At 35.3% G+C, this 19,429-nt stretch overlaps 1 protein-coding gene across 2 annotated transcripts in view; it reads left to right on the forward strand.

Moving 5' to 3' along the window:
* The first annotated feature begins 5,534 nt into the window (after positions 1-5,534).
* Positions 5,535-19,429, forward strand: part of LOC116169544 (homeobox protein Hox-C4-like) — a 56,261-nt gene continuing 42,366 nt past the window's right edge. For both annotated transcript variants that reach the window (XM_031485658.1, XM_031485659.1), the window contains exon 1: positions 5,535-6,853. In XM_031485658.1, the coding sequence (XP_031341518.1) occupies positions 6,115-6,853 (739 nt within the window). In that variant the 5' untranslated portion in view covers positions 5,535-6,114. The remainder of the gene's footprint in view (positions 6,854-19,429) is intronic.

Raw genomic sequence — 19,429 nt, forward strand, 5'->3', positions numbered from 1 at the left:
ACAAGTTTTTTTTTTTAATTTTTGCCTGTGTGGTTTGATAAAGTTGAATTTGTCTAAGGTGTTTGTAATTCGTAGTATCACAGATTTAATTAGTATATTTAAATCTGTGGTAGTATGAAGGTCTCCATTTATAGTTTATAGTTTAGTATTTGTAATTGTTTTTAAATTTTGTGTCTTATAATTTGGCAAGCCAAAATGTGTATTTGTAAAACAAAAAAAGTTAAAAAGTGTTTCTAAAAATAAGCGCAATTGAATTTCGTTTTTCAGTTATAAATAGTGAAATAGTTCTGAAGTTCTACTCGGCATTTTAAACCTTTGTACCTATTTTGCGTCTAGTAGGTATAGGTACCTACCTACATTTTTTCAAACTTTTTGAAGGCGCCTTGCAAGGTGTAGCGCGCCACTAAATGATCTGGCTTATTGATTTTTTCGCTCTTTAAATTCTAAATGTAAAATGTCAAAATTTGGAAGGGCCTCAAGAACATTTTTTGCAAAAAATCTCTCGGACTATATTTATAGCTGGTCGAAACTATAAATATGTGTGCTATCTACTAGTATATTAATTGAAATGCAGATTATTGTTAAGGGGACCGCTATAATCTTTAGCATCACTTTTAAAAAAATCTTGTTTTTACCTACCATAAAGTGCTTCCCAATCACTTATTAGCATCAAAGCTATACTACAAACACAATATGCAAACAGTGTGCCTCCGGAAGTGCTGGACTTTGATCATATTCACATTCTCAAATAAAATTACCTTTATAAAAGGTTTGTCTTATGTCTAGGTACCTAAATGTTTCTATATTGTACCTCCTATAAAATATGTATATTCAAAGATTGTACGCATGGTGGTAACTTTTTTAACCGCACCAATAAAACAAGTATAAATTGTGCACAACTCTTGTGCAGATAAAGCGCATTTTTTAACCGAAGTAGCTTTTGTTTTGACATCACCAATGAATGGATATATTTCTTGCAGACGTCTCAATCGCTCTTTGTGAGCACGGGAAAGTTATAGTTTGTACAAACCAATTTATTTCGATGAGACCTTTCATTAGAATACCATGAAGGGTAGAACATGTGTTTACTCCCCTCCCCCCTTTCAGTAACAGCATCTCGGGAAATAATTAGTGGGGGGGCCCCCTTTTAGACAGCGAAATTTGATGGCCGTCTGGCACACCTTCAATTTATAGGTTACCTACTACTGCAAAAAATTCCGTCCGTCCGAACCCACTTCTGTCGTTTTGAACTACTTCTAGGGGAATGGTCCTAAAGTCCTGGAATTTTTTGCAGTGGATAGCCTATACATTGAAGGTGTGCCAGACGGCCATCAAATTTCGCTGTCTAAAAGGGGAGCCCCCCACGAGTTATTTCCTGAGATGCTGTTTTTGAAAGTAACACTCAGTAAGTAACAATCAGTGTCATTTTTAATGCAGTTTGCAGTTTATGCTTTGTACTTTTCAACTATACAGTCTTTATAACTAGGTACAAAAGCAAGTATCAGTGAAGAAGAGTACCTACGCGAGACGTTGTTATAATGTAGCCGAAGCTGCGGTCACCGTAGTGAAATATTCGCTCCCCACAGAGTCAAGAAAGAGGTACGAAAAGGCGTACAAAACTTTTAATCACTGGCGCAAAACTAAAGTCTGCATTATAGGTAATTATCTAGTCCTTGATGCAATAACTTATTCAATGAAGGATTTGATTATTTTGCATGTACTAGGACTGTAATGGGAGTCAGGCAAAAAATATAACAGTACTAGTCAGGTAAAGATCAACTTTCTTATGTCAAAATAGCCCTGAAATTTAGATTTTCTTGGCGGTTTCAGGTAAAATAATATTTAAAACGTTGACTTTATTCGATGTGTTTGAACGCTGCCACATTTTCAGCGGGACTTGGATGACGTCATAAATCACGACCAGTATTTGTTTACTTTTAGTGTTGAGTTATTTATACAGATTTTCAGTTGTAATAGCTATACAGACCATGGAAAAAGCTAAAAAACCATTTTATAGGTATTGTCTTGTACCATAATGCAAAAACACTATTAGGTAGAAATATTCGTGATAAAGTGTTTTTTGCAGTTCCAAGAAGACGACTCCCAGAGCGTTCTCAATTTTTTTACATAGTTAGTGCAACCTAAAACAATCTTTTTCAATAATTGTGCCGTTGATTCTTACAAATCGACGGACTATGCAATTTGTTTTTCAAATTCTGTAAAATTTTCTTAGTTAGGTAACAAATGGAATAATTTCCAAAATACCACAAGAAACGTAAATCTATAGTAGGTGAATGGAAAGCTTTCGGAAAGATCTACATTAAAAAAAATACGTCCAAATCCGAGTTCACGAGAAATCAGCTTTTGACTTCGGACTTGTTTTCGACACAACCAAAAATGGTTTTGCAAATCGGGTCGCATCAAACGATTCTTTAAAGCGAGAGCTTTTTTATGCTTCCACTTTACCACAATGTAGGTATGATTTTTATTAATCAGAGCGCCAAGGGCCTATTATAATAGAGTTACCTTCCTTGTTATATTTCGGGCCATTTGTTAGTTAACTAAACAAATTCCACAGTCCATCAATTTGCAAGAATCATCGGGACAATTTTTGGAAACGGTTGTCTTAGGATTCCACCATCTGTAAACAAATTTAGAACGCTGTGGTAGTCACCCAGTTTAAAAAGACCAAGTATCGTTTTGTAAATCTGTTTATTTAATTTTGCAATAGCTATAAAATCTACGGTGATCGGGTTTGTCATATTGTTTTGTTGTCAAAAGAAGTGGCCAAATACGGATTTTCAAAAAGATCGGATGAGTTTTACTTAGTAATAACCAATTGATAATCTTCGGGATTGCTTTTTTTAAATTTTTCCATAAAAAACAATAACATATGAAAATGAACGTTTCATACCATCAACTGTATCTTACCTATATAGAAAATTCAATTCTAAACCAATTCATTTCTCTTCATTTTTTCCCTTAGAGCAATAGTTAACGAGAAACGAAGGAGAAAGGAAGGAAACGACACTGCCATTTTTTCTTCATTTTTTGTTTATTATTAACAATAAGTATATTCCGGGAGTTCTCGGCTAGGAGAACTATGATTTTCGGATTCAGCGGATCTTTTTACATAGAATACACTTGATTTCGTTGAGTGAAATGACAACACCCATCCCAATCTGCCCAAACCGTAATTTGACTGGACTAGTAAGTATACTTATAACTCTCGCCAAGAAAGATTGCCGGTCACAGCACACCTTGTGTCAATTTACAATCTGTGTTTTTTTAAGATGCGAGCGACTTCCGGAATAGGATCGTGCCAATATTGAACGAAAAGACTTTTCGTTCAACATTGGCACGATCCTATCTCGGAAGTCGCTCACATCTTTAGAAAAACACAGGTTGTAGACCGGGATCAGGTCTTCTGTGACCGGCAATCTTTCCTGGCGAGAGGTTTATGAATATTGACATAATAAATGCGATCGCGTGGCATTTAACGTCACTTTCATTCGTCCAATAGTGAAGCGTTTCGAAAATTTGAATTTCGTTCGCTTATTTTCCACTTTTCAATTAACATTTTTAGCAATTAAAAACAAACTAAATAAGAAACTAATGGTATATACCTGGTCAGGACAATAAATATTCGCGGGAGAAAGAATCAAGTAGGTAAATTTAAACCACATGCATATTCTCTGTTGGTCTCAGATTTTGCATAGGTACGCATGCCTTTAGTGGTGCCAAGTTAAACTTTAGAAAATTGGTGGGAGGGGGGTAAATACATGTTCTACCCTTCATGGTATTCTACTGAAAGGTCTAAAAGAAAGGAACCGTTTTGTACCAACTACTGCTCTTCTTTCTGTCCTCTTATAAAATTACGGGGTGGAGTGGGAGGGGATGGGGGTGGGAGTGGAACTAGTTTTATCTTTCATGGTACTCCAATGAAAGGTTTCAACCAAAGGAATTAATTTCTACCAACCATAGACCTCTTATCGTGATCGGGTATATTACCTTATACCTCAAGAACGGATTGTCGGAAGAGGGTACTCACAAAGGGCGATTGAGACATCTACAAGGAATATATGAATTGGTGGAATATATGAATTAGTGATGTCAAAACAAAAGCTATTTCGGTTTAAAAATGCGCTTTATCTGCACAAGAGTTGTGCACAATTTATACTTGTTGTTTGCGTTTTTAAAAAAGCTTAAAAAAATGCCCTATACCTCCTACTATCCAAAGCTGCTTGGTGTTGCACTCCGTACTGTATGAGTTAACGTTGTGGTCACGTTCGGCTTAGTGTCCCTTGCACACTTGTCGGCGAAGTGGGCACGGTTGGCGTAGTGTTCCTAGTCGGCGATATGGACCATCCAAAAATCGTGCCGGCATTGTGGGCATTCGGCGAAGTGTGCCGGCCCCAGTATGATAGGTAGGTATATAAGGTGTTATTTTTTACTATTGTATAGTTAGGAGGTTATAGTTACCTACCTATAGGTACCTACCATAACTAAGAAACGCATCGTAAATTAGCGGTCGAACACGTACCTAGCTAAGTATAAATATAGACCTTATCTTCACATAATATAGGTACCTATTTACCTATACGGTAGTAGCAATAATCAATCGGTTTTTAGATTGGTACCTACATAAATTGGCAAGATTTTTGGATAATTTCTAAAGTTGGATATAGGTAGGTAGGTATCTTAGGTAGGTACAATACTATTATTATACCTATAATATTGAATAAGTGGGTATACGGGATGTCCAGTAAAATCGCAAATGGTGCGCGGCTATAGATAATAATTTAACATTTTGTGCTAGATTATGTGCATCATAAGGATTAGAAATACCTACTTGCAATTTTTATTGTATAGGTAGGTATATATTTAGAGAAGCTAATGAACTTACGTACGTACGTACGTACATGTTGTAAAATTACTTACGTAGGTAGGTACCTATTTAGGTAGGTACCTATACCTAAATGACATCATATTAATGAAAACATCATAAGGGTTTCCTTAATAAGCACACAATAAAGAGAGTGAAGGAGAGCGATAAATGGTAGTTATAGGTCGATGTCTATAACTTTTTTCGTATAGGTACCCCAAGTAGGTATAATAGTGTTATTTATTTGCCTACCTACCTCCCTGTAAGTATCGGTAAAAGGCATATAAGTTTTATATATATATATACCTATTTACGGGAAATAAGTACCTATAATAAGTATTTACTGAAGTAAAATGCATTGAAATATTATAGTAACTACGATAAAATAAAGAATACAATTTCCACCTACCACTTTCTGATCGTATTTGCAATTCTCCCATTCGAATTGTGCAAGGGGTGTTTGATGACGGTGTTGAATAGCATTTCTCGCTCTTCCTCCATCCCACGAGACTAACATTCGAAGCAGGAGGAGAAATGGTTCCCGCTTTGACTGGCTTTGACGTGTAGAAGTGGCGAACACTAGTGGGAGAAGTAAACACTTAGACGAAGCTGCTTTCACAGGGTTTTAGTGCTATCGTGACGACGTTCTCGTGACGATGTCGTAAATATTGACGCTCTTTAATTATAAAACGATACTTAATTCGAGAGAATTACGGCCAGTTTATGAATCACGTGTCGTGTGGTGTTGACAAGCCTAAAATGCACTCCCTTCGTTTACTTTATACAATTAATTAAAGCAATATACCTAGTAGGTAAACTAAACTAAAGGGGCAAGTTTAGAGTAAAAATGTATTTTAATTTACTAAGTGCACATATGCAAATAATATATTTTAACTACTATCAATGTAAACTTATAATCTGGCAATCACATTTCCTTCAAATTCCGCGTGCACATCAGGCGCCTGTGTGACCAGCCACCGCCAGTTGGCGCTACAATTGCGTCATCCATCATGGTCCAAGACGTTCGACCTCGCCATTGGTTCTATTTTAGTCACGTGGTTTATTAATTTGTTTTGTAGGCGGTACATCGTAGAGCTTTAAGGAAATCCCGTATGTAGTAGGGGAACAGAAAAAAGAACCTCTATGTAATAGCCTAGTGCGCCGCAAACCCCCCACCGAATAACCGTCTACACGCTAAGAGAACTACCGCTGAAGTTCCAGTAAAATTAATGATCATGAGCTCGTTTTTGATGAACCCGGTTTCTGGAGCCGCTATATCGTCAAGTTACCAACAGCCACAGCATCTCGCAGCGGGTGTAGTTGTAGATCCTAAATTTCCACCTAGTGAGGAATATAGTCAAAGTAATTATATATCGTCCGGCGGCGATTTTTTCGGTGGTCATCATCAGCCGCAGCATCACATACAATATGGATATCACAATCACCATCAAGCTACAACCACTCCATACGGTCCGTCGAACAGTGGCGGGTATGCAGGTTACAGTAACTATTATCACCCTCAATTACATTCGCATCACACCGCTTCATTACACCCACATCAATTGCGCCCCGCAATACCGATGCACCCGGATACGCAACCGTCGTCTCACATGCAATGCGGGCTTCAAACACATCAACCGCCTCATACACCCTCCACAAGTTCAAGTACGTTATTACAAAATATTGCCGACGTTGCACCAAGTGTAACGCAAGCTAGTGATGTGAATTCCGGTGTGTGTAGCCCCGCGTCAACGGGGCACGGTCAGGACTCTGGCGGATCACCTGCAGGACCCCATTCCTTACAGGAATTAGGGCTGCGCCTGGAAGACAACGGCTCGGACGAGCAGGAAGACGTCGACGATGACCCTGACGGGTCACCTGTGCCGGATGACGACGATGACGAAGCTAACGAATCGGGTGATAGGGTTATTTACCCGTGGATGAAAAAAATACACGTTGCCGGAGTCGGTGAGTATATGCTTTTATCACAAATCCTACTTTACACCAAACAAATTGCCTTGCAGTTATAAACTGTTTAAGAGGTACTTTATAAACCAAAGTCTTGCGACCTACTCTGTAAAGATAAATTGCATCTCATTTATCTTGAAAGCAGCGCAACCCCAGTTATTCTCAAGTTTAACGTGAAGCATTTTAATACACACTAAAAGGTACTAAAAACCCTTATAACAAAGGAAGGCACTAAAGATGTGTTGTAAACGGCCCGTGTTGTTACGGATGGTAGTAAAGATACAAATTGCGGGCCATTTACAAATAAAAGATTATAAATTGGTGATACTTAAGGCCTTATGTATGACAACAGCTTTAAGCGGATAACTTATTGCGGTCTCATCCTTCGATTGACAGTGTGGCGACGGTGAAGTGTTTGTGGGTTTCAACTTGCTTGTTTTGATTCCTTTTCAAAAACATATACATACAAACGATCTTATTCATCTACATTTCTATAGGTTTTCTCACTTTAGAAAACCGTAAAACCTAATTACACGAATCCGTTAAACTTATTTGCATGATTTTTTGCTTGCCGAGTACCGAAGAATTTGCAAGAACTGATGGTATTCAATGACGGTTATTATACCTATAGGTACCTACTTGACTACTTAAATTCTTCACATTTTTAATTATATATTATTAATAGGTAAATAAATTTATCATTAAAATTCATTTGAAATTGTCAACATAGGTAGGTACCTCCTACCTGCACCCGCTTAATGTGGGTTACAAAAAAAAGGTGATCAAATGTGATTTCGCGATTCTAGACAATAGATAAGTATAATAGATACTTTTCAGTCTTTTCATGTCATTAAAAGTGATTTTCTACTGAAACACCTAGCATTACTACCTATAGGTATGTAATCTAATGTTAGTTTAGATAGGTATACCTAAATAAAGAAGAATCTTTGACTTTTAATTTTGTATATACCTTAAATCAATTTTCACGTACAAAGCATATTTAGTTATGGTACTAAATAGTTTCATTGGCGATTTTAACCGATTTGCTTTAATAGAAATACCTAAGTATCTATACTTGAGTAGCTCTTCGTTGAAATCGCTTTGTGCAGATCAATTCTAAAATATTTTCCCGTCTTGTGCAACTATAGGTACCTACCTCAGTATAGAAATCATTCCTTGCGAGTTGCGCGTCTCTATTTGCTTATGCTTATACCTATGTAAGTATATACAGTTTCTTTTAATTCATAAAAATGATAATGTATATGGTTGTAATTAATGTTCGATTTTAAGCTCCAAAAACGATAGGTGTACTTACTTACCTACCTACTGTAAATAACACGAAAAGTTGTAAAAGACAAATACCTATATACCTACCTATAGGTACCTACTTATCAACTTTTTCCCTTAGGCGGGTAAATAGATGTATTTTATAATTTTATAGGTATAAGTAGGTACCTATGTACTTATATACCTATATTCTCGCTGGTATATCTATAGGTAGGTATCTTTACTTCTACATATCCATGCTTTTGGTTAAAAAAAGTGCATATCGTCCATTTTTAGGCAAACTGAAATAAAATGTCGTATACCTACTTAGGTAAAAACTAAAATGAATGACAGTTTTTTTGGAATTTCAATGTCAGAAATATCTTGTTAGCAAAAAGATGCTAATTTTGTTTTTTAAGTGCATGCAGACGATACGCTAGTTTGAATAGCACCTAGATATACTTATAGGTATTATATAGTAGTATAGGTATAAGTATAGGTACATCCTCATTTTTTAATTGTTTGTTACTGATATGCGTTACAAACTTTAATAAGGTTTAGGTACAAAGTAGTACATATCTACCTGCATTTAGGTATAGGTACCTACATTTAGGTAATTTTAATTTTGTCCATTTTTTGACACAAGCAAGATATAAACATTACTTATAGGCGATATTGTTATATCTACCTACACAGGGTAGACAGGTGGAATATACTGAATCTTTAAAACAACATTTTTTTTTAAAGAAGCTTTTTATGGTACCTATCTATATCCAACATTAAGTTTGCTACCAATTTACGTACCTACCTATAGGTACTTGAAATTTGTGGTCAGTGGCGTGTTTCTGCATGGTCAAAGGGAGCATATTTTTAAATAGTATTATTATTGTTATTATTATTATTACTCGTTACATATTCTTAATTAAAGGGTGCACTTTTTTTGGATAGGTATAGCAGCTTTACATAATCAAATTTAAGAGAAAACCTCAAATTAAGGGAAATAATTTGTTAATTAATTTCATAATTTTACTAGTTTCATCATGTTTTTATGTTGTCATATTTAAAAAAAAAAATTTTAATAATGCCTCACGAAAAATAGCTTTCCATTAAAAAAAGTGACCCCTCTTAGTCCTGAAGACGTCTCGGCGGACGCCCGTCATCATAAATAATTTTTAAGCATCTAGATTTATTGAAACGTTTAAAATACCTATAATCTATATGATACAATAAATTGCTTTCACCTAACTAACAAGAGAATTTTTTTTGAACGCAAACTAATGGAATCACTAATTTAATTAACACACCTGTTTCCCTTAAATTTGAGTTTTTCTCTTAAATTTGATTGTGGTGTACTTACCTAATAAGTTTTTTATGCTGCTATAGTGGATTCTTTAAGAATAAGTATATAATGAAAATTAGTGTTGCCCTTAAAAACAATAAGCTCCCTTGACTAAAAATTTCAAGTTTGTAGATTGGTAGCAAACTTTTTATGATTTTAGAGGCCATAAAAAACTTCTTTAAAAAAAATGTTATTTTGAAGGCATATTCAGTGTTCCAGGGAAAATTTTCCCTCTGTATATACCTAATAGGTATAGTACGATTCTTTATCAAATTGATCGGAGTTCATGAATTGTCAATGTAGGCCAAATAATATGCCAAGCCAAGCCATACCCAGGAGCTCGTTTGGTATATTTCTTAAATTTATTTATGTATTTTAATTTTGTAATCAAATCTGTAAACGGAGATATCATCTTGTATAGCATGTAGCTTCACATAACAAACATAGTTTTTTTGATGTGATAAACAAGCTATTGTTTATTTTGTTTTTCAAACAATGAGAAATGATCTAGGACACATTCTCACTAGCACCGAAACTTTGCGCGCCTGCATAATTGCTCATTTCTCCTCTACTGATGACCATTGAAGTTGTAGCGGTTAACTTTTCTTGTATCAATCGGCTCGCATCGGGACATTTTTTTATATTTACGGTTGACATTTACCTATTTATTTATTTATTGCAATGCTGCAACAAAGGTATTCTCTCAAGTTAGATAAAAAAATATTAGAGCATCTCCACCAACAGACACAAGAGAGCATCTATCTCGATAGGCTGGGCTGTCGCACGTCAATAACTTTAGTCTTTAACGTAATAAACCGATACAACGATCCTCTATTTTAACGACCATTTATTTTAACCTTGCAACTTCGCTTGCAACTTAGATCCATATAGAAAATTTGCAATTAATTTTAAGGCGCGTTGCAGTGGCGTATCGAGGAGAAGGGTAGACATTGAATCAATCAAAATTATCTTGGGCATCCAAATAATGGGATCTCGATGCAAGAATATCGATTTTGGCATATTTTTGATCATACCTACCTACTCCTACACGTGACCTCAGAAAAAGAATTTATCATCTTTGAATCAAACACACTCGGTTATCAACTGTACTTGGGATGTTCTCTTTCGGCTACGGTTTTGGCAGGATTGGTGATATGAATGCATGTAACATTTTGGTAGGTAGGTAGTTGATATTATGAGTAAAATTAATTGAATAATAGAGTTTACCCTAAATTTTAAAATGCAAATGGCACCTGTTATCCAGTACATGTTTAGCGTATTTTTCTCAAAGTCAAAAAACGCCATTGGCTGCACTTTGTCGTCCGTCCGTCCATCACACCACACGTACTACTTCTACACGACTGAACCCATTTGGGCGATACGGGGCTCATTTGAACTGAAAGGGCTTGGTGCAAGGATCCCGTGCGTATCAATATTTCTAACACGATCGTTTAAATAACGCGCCATAGGTATTTTTCTCAAAAACTATATTTTTGCAATCGAAATAGCTATTTGTGTATTAAGAGCGCAAAATGATATATTGTCGATTGAAAGAGAAAGTTGACGCGCGACGAAGGAGCGCGGCAATCTCTTGAAATCGACAATCAATTTGCGCTCGAATTACACAAAAGATTTTTTCTACAATCGAGCAGTTCACATATTTCCAGAAATTAAAATTTTTCACACAAATCATTTTAATCTTATGCCTAAATGAAAGATGTCATTTACTCGTTGTCATTGGATACTCTGAGCAATGCATATTTGATTTATAGTTAATAATTGGGAGAGCAAGCGTTTTTTTCTATTTTGTTGCTTATAAGCGACAAAGTGACATTCCTCGAAAAAGATGACGTTTGCGTTGTCAAATACGAGCGCAAATGCCTACTTTGGATATCGATTGTAGAAAAATGTTATTTAAATTAAATTTAAATTTCTTCGGAAAAAAGTAAAACTAATAACGATTTCAAAATGTGGTTTTGAGCATCCGTTGTGTCAGAAATTTGGTTTACCCAAAATCGTCCTGAAACCTTCATTTTTGCGCGATCGGTCATTTCTGACTATTTACCATGGGTATTTCCATGACGGTACGTAGAATTTACCAGTTGCTATGATTACGACGACGCCAAAATTACTTACCGATCTAAAAACAGAACAGCAAAAATACTTACCGACGCTTTTTAAAAATCAACAGTCTTACATTACGTTTAATCTTTAATTATTGTTAGGTACATTAAACGTACAATTTGTGCTGTTGTTTCCTATAGCAAGACGCTCATAAAGTCATAAAGGAAGTGCAAAGCTAGTAAACTACATCAGACACATGCACATTTTTATGAAATTATTAATTTCAATTTTGACATCTAAACTGGTTGCCTAGTGATGTACACCATACCACTTCAATGCTGGTTAATTTCTTAGTGCATATTTATATTGGTTGCATAAATTTCGATCGCGCAAAAAATGTTATAAGCACGTCGAACGTTAAGGGTTAGGTACCGTTCTCAGGCAATAATAAAATTAGAGTCGTCGCTTTGCTCCTCCTCCAAACAATTGTCTTCGAACGGTAAAAATCCCTTACCGTTCTCCATACTTAATATAGGTACTATTTCATGCCTATTTTCTGTCAGAAAATTTTAGTTTCCATGACAGAGGCAGATCAGACTAAACCTCTCGCCAGGAAAGATTGCCGGTCATAGAACACTTGATCCCGGTCTACAATCGTATGTTTTTCTGAAGATGTGAGCGACTTCCGGGATAGTATCGTGACAATGTTGAACAAAAAGACTTTTCGTTGAACATTGGCACGATCCTATTCCGGAAGTCGCTCGCATCTTAAGAAAAACATAGATTGTAAATCGATACAAGGTGTGCTGTGACCGGCAATCTTTCCTGGCGAGAGTTATACGTTTCCTGCCGCTTGTCACTTTACCTGCCGAACCTGTCACTTTACCGGCCGCCCCGTCACTTTACCGGCCGCATTTTTGACACTGCTAAATGTCTATAATGCGTAACGCTAAATTCGAAAAATTCTAATTTTTACGAAATTGAGCTTTGAAGGTTTTTACCATCCGCACGTTAGTAAGGAAAGTATGTATTGCATTGGGGTAAAAAATTACACCCCACTTTTTGACACAAATACATGTCTCGAAGCACAAGAATTCCGAATCAAACAAAATTTGGATGATGTCGGTCCGTCTGTAGGTACTCTTATTTCCGGCTAAACGGCAGAACCGATTGGAACCAAATTTGGTACCCATGTTCTTGGACATAAAAGGAAGAGCTGAAAAGCTTTTGGGCAGAATCGCGCATGCGCAGGTGGTTTTTAGTTTGTAACGCAGAAAACTCTTTTACATCATCATTTTAACATCAAGTTTAATTTTTTATTCAATGCATCAAGGAAATGTGGAACATATGATATTGTTCGAATTGCGTATTCGAGACGTAGGTTCAAAAAAAATAATGATGCCGGTCAATCTGAGTCACAAAAAATTATTAATTGTAGGGAAAACCTAAGTTCCTACAAAATAGTAAAAAGTGTTCTCAAATGAATAGTATTTTTTTGTAGGTATACAAGTTACTACCTACCTCTTACTGCGTAGATAAAGGAAACAGGAAAAAGTATTTTTACTACTTACCTTCGGACACATCGTTTACACTCGCTACAGAATATACACCTCGATATTGTAGGTATACACATCATGCAAATGTTTAACTACCTATTAGGTGTTATTTGGTAAAAAAGTATAAGTGGATCCAAATGTATTCTTATGATATAGATATAGGTGTTTTACACGATTCGATTCGATATCATAACTATACATTTGGCAGATAATCAATAATACGTCCCTGATATTAGATTAGTCTTTACATAGTTGTGGTTTGGTAATTAAATATTTCTTTCACTCGGCTGAAAAATAAATTCGTTTTAATTACGTCATTAGGTACTCATACGGCAAAATTCATTTTTTGCCGTACATAGGTACGTTTTAACACATGTATCTATATTTTCCTAAAGGAAAGTTGCCCTATTGTTTTTAATTTGCCTTCATTATCTTAATTATTCAAACTACTCCATTAATTTTTCAGAGCTCGGTGTCGTTTTTTTTAAAAAACGATCTCTTTATTTGCACCGATATGGTTGTCTAATTTTTTATCGAGGACCTACTTATTTTCAAGATAAGTAAGTGCAATCATGTTTATCATTAACTGAAACAATCATTGGGAATGGTAATCTGAATCAGCAATGAGCGATGGTTTCCAAGAAAACAAGTTTTCGTTATGCAGTAGGTATTCCATACCTCGGGTGGATTTGAACAACACACAATAGGAAATTCAATACGAATTTTTTCCGATTTCCTTAATTATGTTAGAGATAAAGTGTAGAGAAAAAAAGTATGAATCCATATTATGCGCACTACAGCTTTTAATTTTGTGAATTTTGAAAGAAAAAAAATTGGATAACAGAAAACTGGCGTTTTTAAGAAAATCAGTGATGCCTTGGCAGTTTGAGATCAAACATAGGTCTTGCATTTCTCTGTCCTTATAGTTTGACTGCTTGGAATTGAACCAACCGGGTATCTTGCGCTGAAGAACGTACTTACATTTCCAGAATAAAACGATTTTACCATTTCTACTTTTTTCTGTTCCTAGTCATTGAATAAAAAATTAAGTTTTTTAAATTCATTTTTTAGGTAATAAAATACTTATAGTAAATAAAAACGTCAAACTAATGGCAAATGCAGGCGCTTTTGTTTGATTTCATAATTCCATGACATTACCAACCTTCTAAAGGCGACAGTTTTTAATTTTAAAATTTTTACTGTTTTTGAATTTATAAAATAGAAAACAATACTATATGTACTTACGGATTCCTAATTTTTGTTTCTACAAAAAACCTAAACAGACTTTGTTTCTAAAATAATTAGGGATAAGGGATTAGCCAATAACCGGAAATTAAACAATTGCTATAGAAATTCTTATGGTGCGTTGTTCAAGTCACCACCCGTTATACTCGTAATATGATTCTTCTATGGCATAGGTACCTATTGGCCCCATCAGATCAACGTACGTTCTCCGTTGTTTTTATAGTGTGTTATACCTTGCGTCGTACCTCCAGAAACCAACAACTAAAAATTATTGAGTAATACTAGTAATAGTTTAAAGGTCAGAAGGATACAAGGGCAATCCAATTTGAATCGTTTCAAAGTGTAATTTTAAAAATTTCTAAGAAATTATACCAATTGAACCACATATTTTAGAAACACCACATGTCCACAGTTCGGGCATGAGGGGCTTTTACGAAAAATAAACTTTTCTTACATAAATACATCTTTTAGAGAGAAGCTTTGTAGGAAATTTGCCCGTTAGGTATTCTTACACGATTATGGTGTTGTGTGCGGGTGCACCATCCTGTTGAAACCAACAGTTTCCAACGTTTGTTTTTTTGTGTGCCGTACATCGTTTTCGTAATAAAAAAATGTTTACGGATCATACAAAATAAAGTTGATGATGATTCCTACGAAACGAAACGTTGTATTGAAAATCACTCAACGGTGTCTTGTAAAGCTCAAAATGAAGAAGTGTTTCTTTTAATTTTTTATCTGTCCAAATAACAAGAAAAAAATAAAAACGAAATCGGAAAATTTCGGTTTTTCTGGAATATCTTCAGAATAGGTAATCGGAATTTTCTGGTTTTCTTTAAATCATGATCATAACTCTTTAATTGTCCATCTTTTTTCTAATTCGACCATCGTCGAATCTTCTGTGGCTTCGGAGATCTCCATTTTTAAATTTAATTATTGATTCTAACGAACTCTAACTGCATGAATAATTATCAAATACCAAACGATCAGTTTCACCATTTTAAACAGTCAACTAAATAAAGTAAAAAAAGTAAATTAAACAGAGACAGCGAACTAGCTCGTGGGTATTGCTTGACATTGCGATTAGATGGCTAAAGCAATGTTCATTTTGAATTTCATGGAATTCGGTTTATAACCAACGGATATGTCAAAGGGGTCTACTCAGTCAATTCACGAACTCCGAGCTACAAATTTGGCAAAAAATCCACCTCGTGCAAAATTTCATCGTAATCGGTCCACTCGACCTTGAGATTTTGTGCTAACGGACAGACACAGCAAAATTATGAATTGCCTAGGAGCTCTACAGAAGTTACGATAAACACCAATTCTTAAGGCTGGTTTACATGTTACGATAAATCGTAACGCGGTATAATACGATTTAATTGAAAAAGTCGCGAAGACGTAGTAGAAATGGAGCTAGCTGTGGTTGCTGACAAATCTTAAACTTTTTCACTTGCTGCGTACTTCTAAGCGTTTGTACAAATTAAAATAACTTACATCTGTTTTAATTCGTACGTCCACGTTTTTGAATGACAGTTAACATCAAGCTATAGGTACGAACTCGTCAACGGCTCTACGTTTATGCCAGAAAAAGAACAGTGTACTGCCGCCACTATTGAACGACCGTTACTTTCAAAGAGAGAACAAGCAATCAAAGCGTCAAAGGTGCGAAATTCATTAATCTTATATTGCTTCTGTTTTTCTTTTTAAATATTTTCCTGAGTACATCCCACTCGATAGGGGATGCAAGATAAAAGTTTTAAAATACATAGACTAGTATCGTCTTTTAGTAGACATGTGCCGCCTGCATGCAATTTTTTCTTTGTGATCAAATTTTGGATTAGATAACCGTAGAAGCACAATAAAGAGACACCTTATATGGACACTGGTATAGTAAAGTCAAATCCTTATAGGTACACGATCGTACAAAAAAAAATACGAAAAATGTTTACTACACAGCGTGATTCAAATTCACAGACTTTTGGCTGGAAGGGTTATTACAGGGTGACAAGTAAAATAGCGAAAAGCAATAAAAAAAATTGATATTGAAGAATTGTAGGTAATGGAAATATATGACAATAGGACTCAATATAATAGAAATCAACATCTTTCATTCCCTAGGTTATGTATCGAGTTCGGACTTTCGATAGATTATTCCCTATGACTCTTATGGCCGTTTGCACCAAAATCCATGGCAACGATTATTGTGACAATGGTTGCCATGGATTTTAAGCTACGCTTACGCTAAGTTTCGCTCAAAATTTGTTGGTGCAAACGTCTATTAGAAGTGTAACAATTCAATATAACTCTTCTCTGTGGTCTTGGTCAAAAGTTTTAGAGCAAAATGTACCCAATATTATTCTTTACACATGAATTTAGAGTTGTAAAAGCTTTCAAACGCATTATCTTGATGCCGAAAGAGTACCTACATCAAGTGCACATTTGGTAACCGCATGTGTGTGATTTAAAGATGTTAAATTATTTCTCTGACCTCACATGGATTTTGATCAAAACATGTCCAAATCGTTATTCTTGCATCAAGATCGTTGGAACAAAGACTAGGAGCTCTCGGGCTTTCATCAGATTATTAACGCCAACATTAACATGTCTCTTTAAATTATTATAAAATACAATCAAAATAGTCGACTATTTATCAAGGTCTTGTTGTATTACCCTTGACAATTCGTTTTTCTCGTTGAGGGTAGGTTTCTTCCAGATATTTTCTTTCTACACGCGGTCCATAATTAATTTATGGGTAGGTATTTTTGTGAAAAATATTGCATAATCTAAGTACTAACTACCCACATAGCATTCGATATCTTATGTATATACATTTTAAATCCATAATGTACAGGGAATATCCTGCCCATCTTATGTATATTCTATTCCATCTTATGTATATTCTATGCATATTCATTATAGACATATTTATTTTATGTGCAGTATGGATATTCTTTAATATATACATTTTGGATGTATTAGGCACACACATTGTATGTATCTTTTATGTATAAATCGTATACCTTCTCACGAGGATCTTCTATGTATATAGATGGGATTATATGTTATGTATATACGTTTTGGATTTGATACATGCGTTTTCTGTATTACCGACGTTACAAACGTTAGCGTCTCGTTTTCTGTGAATTACGGCGATAAAGATAGTAAGGTGCTATTGCAAATACAGTTCATTTTTCTAAAATCTGGAGTGTTATTCCACGAGTTATTAATGAGTTTGTTTGTCTAATTTGGACAGTGAAAGTAATGATTTTTATTTCGTGTGTGCGTGACATAACGTTGTAAATATGTGTTAGTGAGATGTAAAGACTGGATGTGAATTAATATAAGGACAAGAAAAGAGATACCAAGAGATCAGTGAACTAGGGAAAGAAGTCATCTTCAAATGGGTACCCTCGTATGCTGGCATCAAAGGCAATGAAGAAACCGACCAAGCAGCAAGATTGGCCATATACCTGGGAACGCGTAGTAATTGGGTTACACACTCAGACCTCAAAAAACACCTGCATCAAAAAACAAATGAATTGTGGAATACCGAGTGGATACAGCACAGACCAACAAAAATCGCACAAATCAGAGACGGTTTCTACACACAGACAAATACAACTTAATAACAGAAGAGACCAAATCATTTACACACGGTTACGAATTGGCCACTCTAGATATACACATGAACACCTCATTTCCAAAAACCCACCTAAAGAGTGTAAAGCATGTCACATACCTATAACAATCCAGCACTTGTTTGAATGCAACTCTACAGCAACCCTCCGGACGAAACACAGGATCTCTGCAAATCTGAAGCAAATGCTAAACAGTGATAAAATGGTTCCAGAAGTAATTAATTTTATCAATGATTTAAAGCTACGCGACAAACTGTAACACCTTATATACCCTGTAACTGTAATCATGATACGTAAGTTATAAGCTGTACCAACTGTATCTAAACGTAGTCGCTAATGACCACAAGGTTCACGCGACTGTAAATAAATATAAATTTAAAAAAAAAGAATGGCAGGTATGTTTGCAACCTATTTGTTATGAACTCGCGCTATTATAGTGTTGAACAAGAACACGATCAAGATGACTCAAGACTACAGTGTTAAATAAAACAATAATAATTTCTTAAGCACATTGTATACTAGGAGACTTAATAAACAAAAAGCTTCACTCAGTGAAAAGAATTTATTTATGTAGGTAGGTATAGATGCTAGTAAACTTCCAGAATGTTAGAGGAATCTCTATAGAACATCCATTCTGAATGTATACAATGTACATAGAATATCCTATTGAACATCTTTGCATATTACAGGAATATTCATGGTATATCCAGTTGTCAGTATACCAATATACACAGCATGTCTGATGCATATACATAAGACAGCCGAAACGTGTATACTATGTATTATGTGAAGTCTGCCAAACTTATATCCCATGCATATACATCGGGCATTTGCGACATACTTTTCCACATTCTATGGATATACAAAATCCCACGTGGAATGTGCATGTTATATGTAATGTATATAAGTCTGCTATGTGGGTACTACGGGGTTTAGACACTGGACATTTCTTATAAAAATGGAAGAGAACACAACAAACTATCGAATAGCGAAATAAAATAGTGGTAATTCCATTTGATTAAAAAAGTTATAGCACTAAGAAATGCTGAAAATTTTTGCTATTTCTATAGATGTGCAACCATCTATAGTTGCTCAAAGGTATTTCCTAACTTACAAAAACAAGGTCGCTACTATTTATCAATGTGGGGCTTGCTTATGGGGAATTATTCGGCAAAAAATTAATAAGATGGCAACATTGACAGAAATCAAAAAGTTAATAGCGTTCAATGTAGTGGTAAACAAATGACATCGATACATGTAAAAATATACAGGGTGTTTTATTAAAAAAAAGTTATTGACACCGTAAAAACGGGATATCTAGTTGTGCATTCAAAAATAATTTCTATAGATGTGCAACCATCTACGTATAGTTGAAACACGTTTTTTTTTAATTTATACGAGGTATGAGTTAGGAAAGACCGATGCACTGTGGGAGGACGCTGTACAGCGGAATACAGGGTCGCCGATG

The sequence above is a fragment of the Photinus pyralis genome, unplaced genomic scaffold, assembly GCF_008802855.1.
Source record: "Photinus pyralis isolate 1611_PpyrPB1 unplaced genomic scaffold, Ppyr1.3 Ppyr1.4_LG4, whole genome shotgun sequence".
Classification (NCBI taxonomy): Eukaryota; Metazoa; Arthropoda; class Insecta; order Coleoptera; family Lampyridae; genus Photinus; species Photinus pyralis.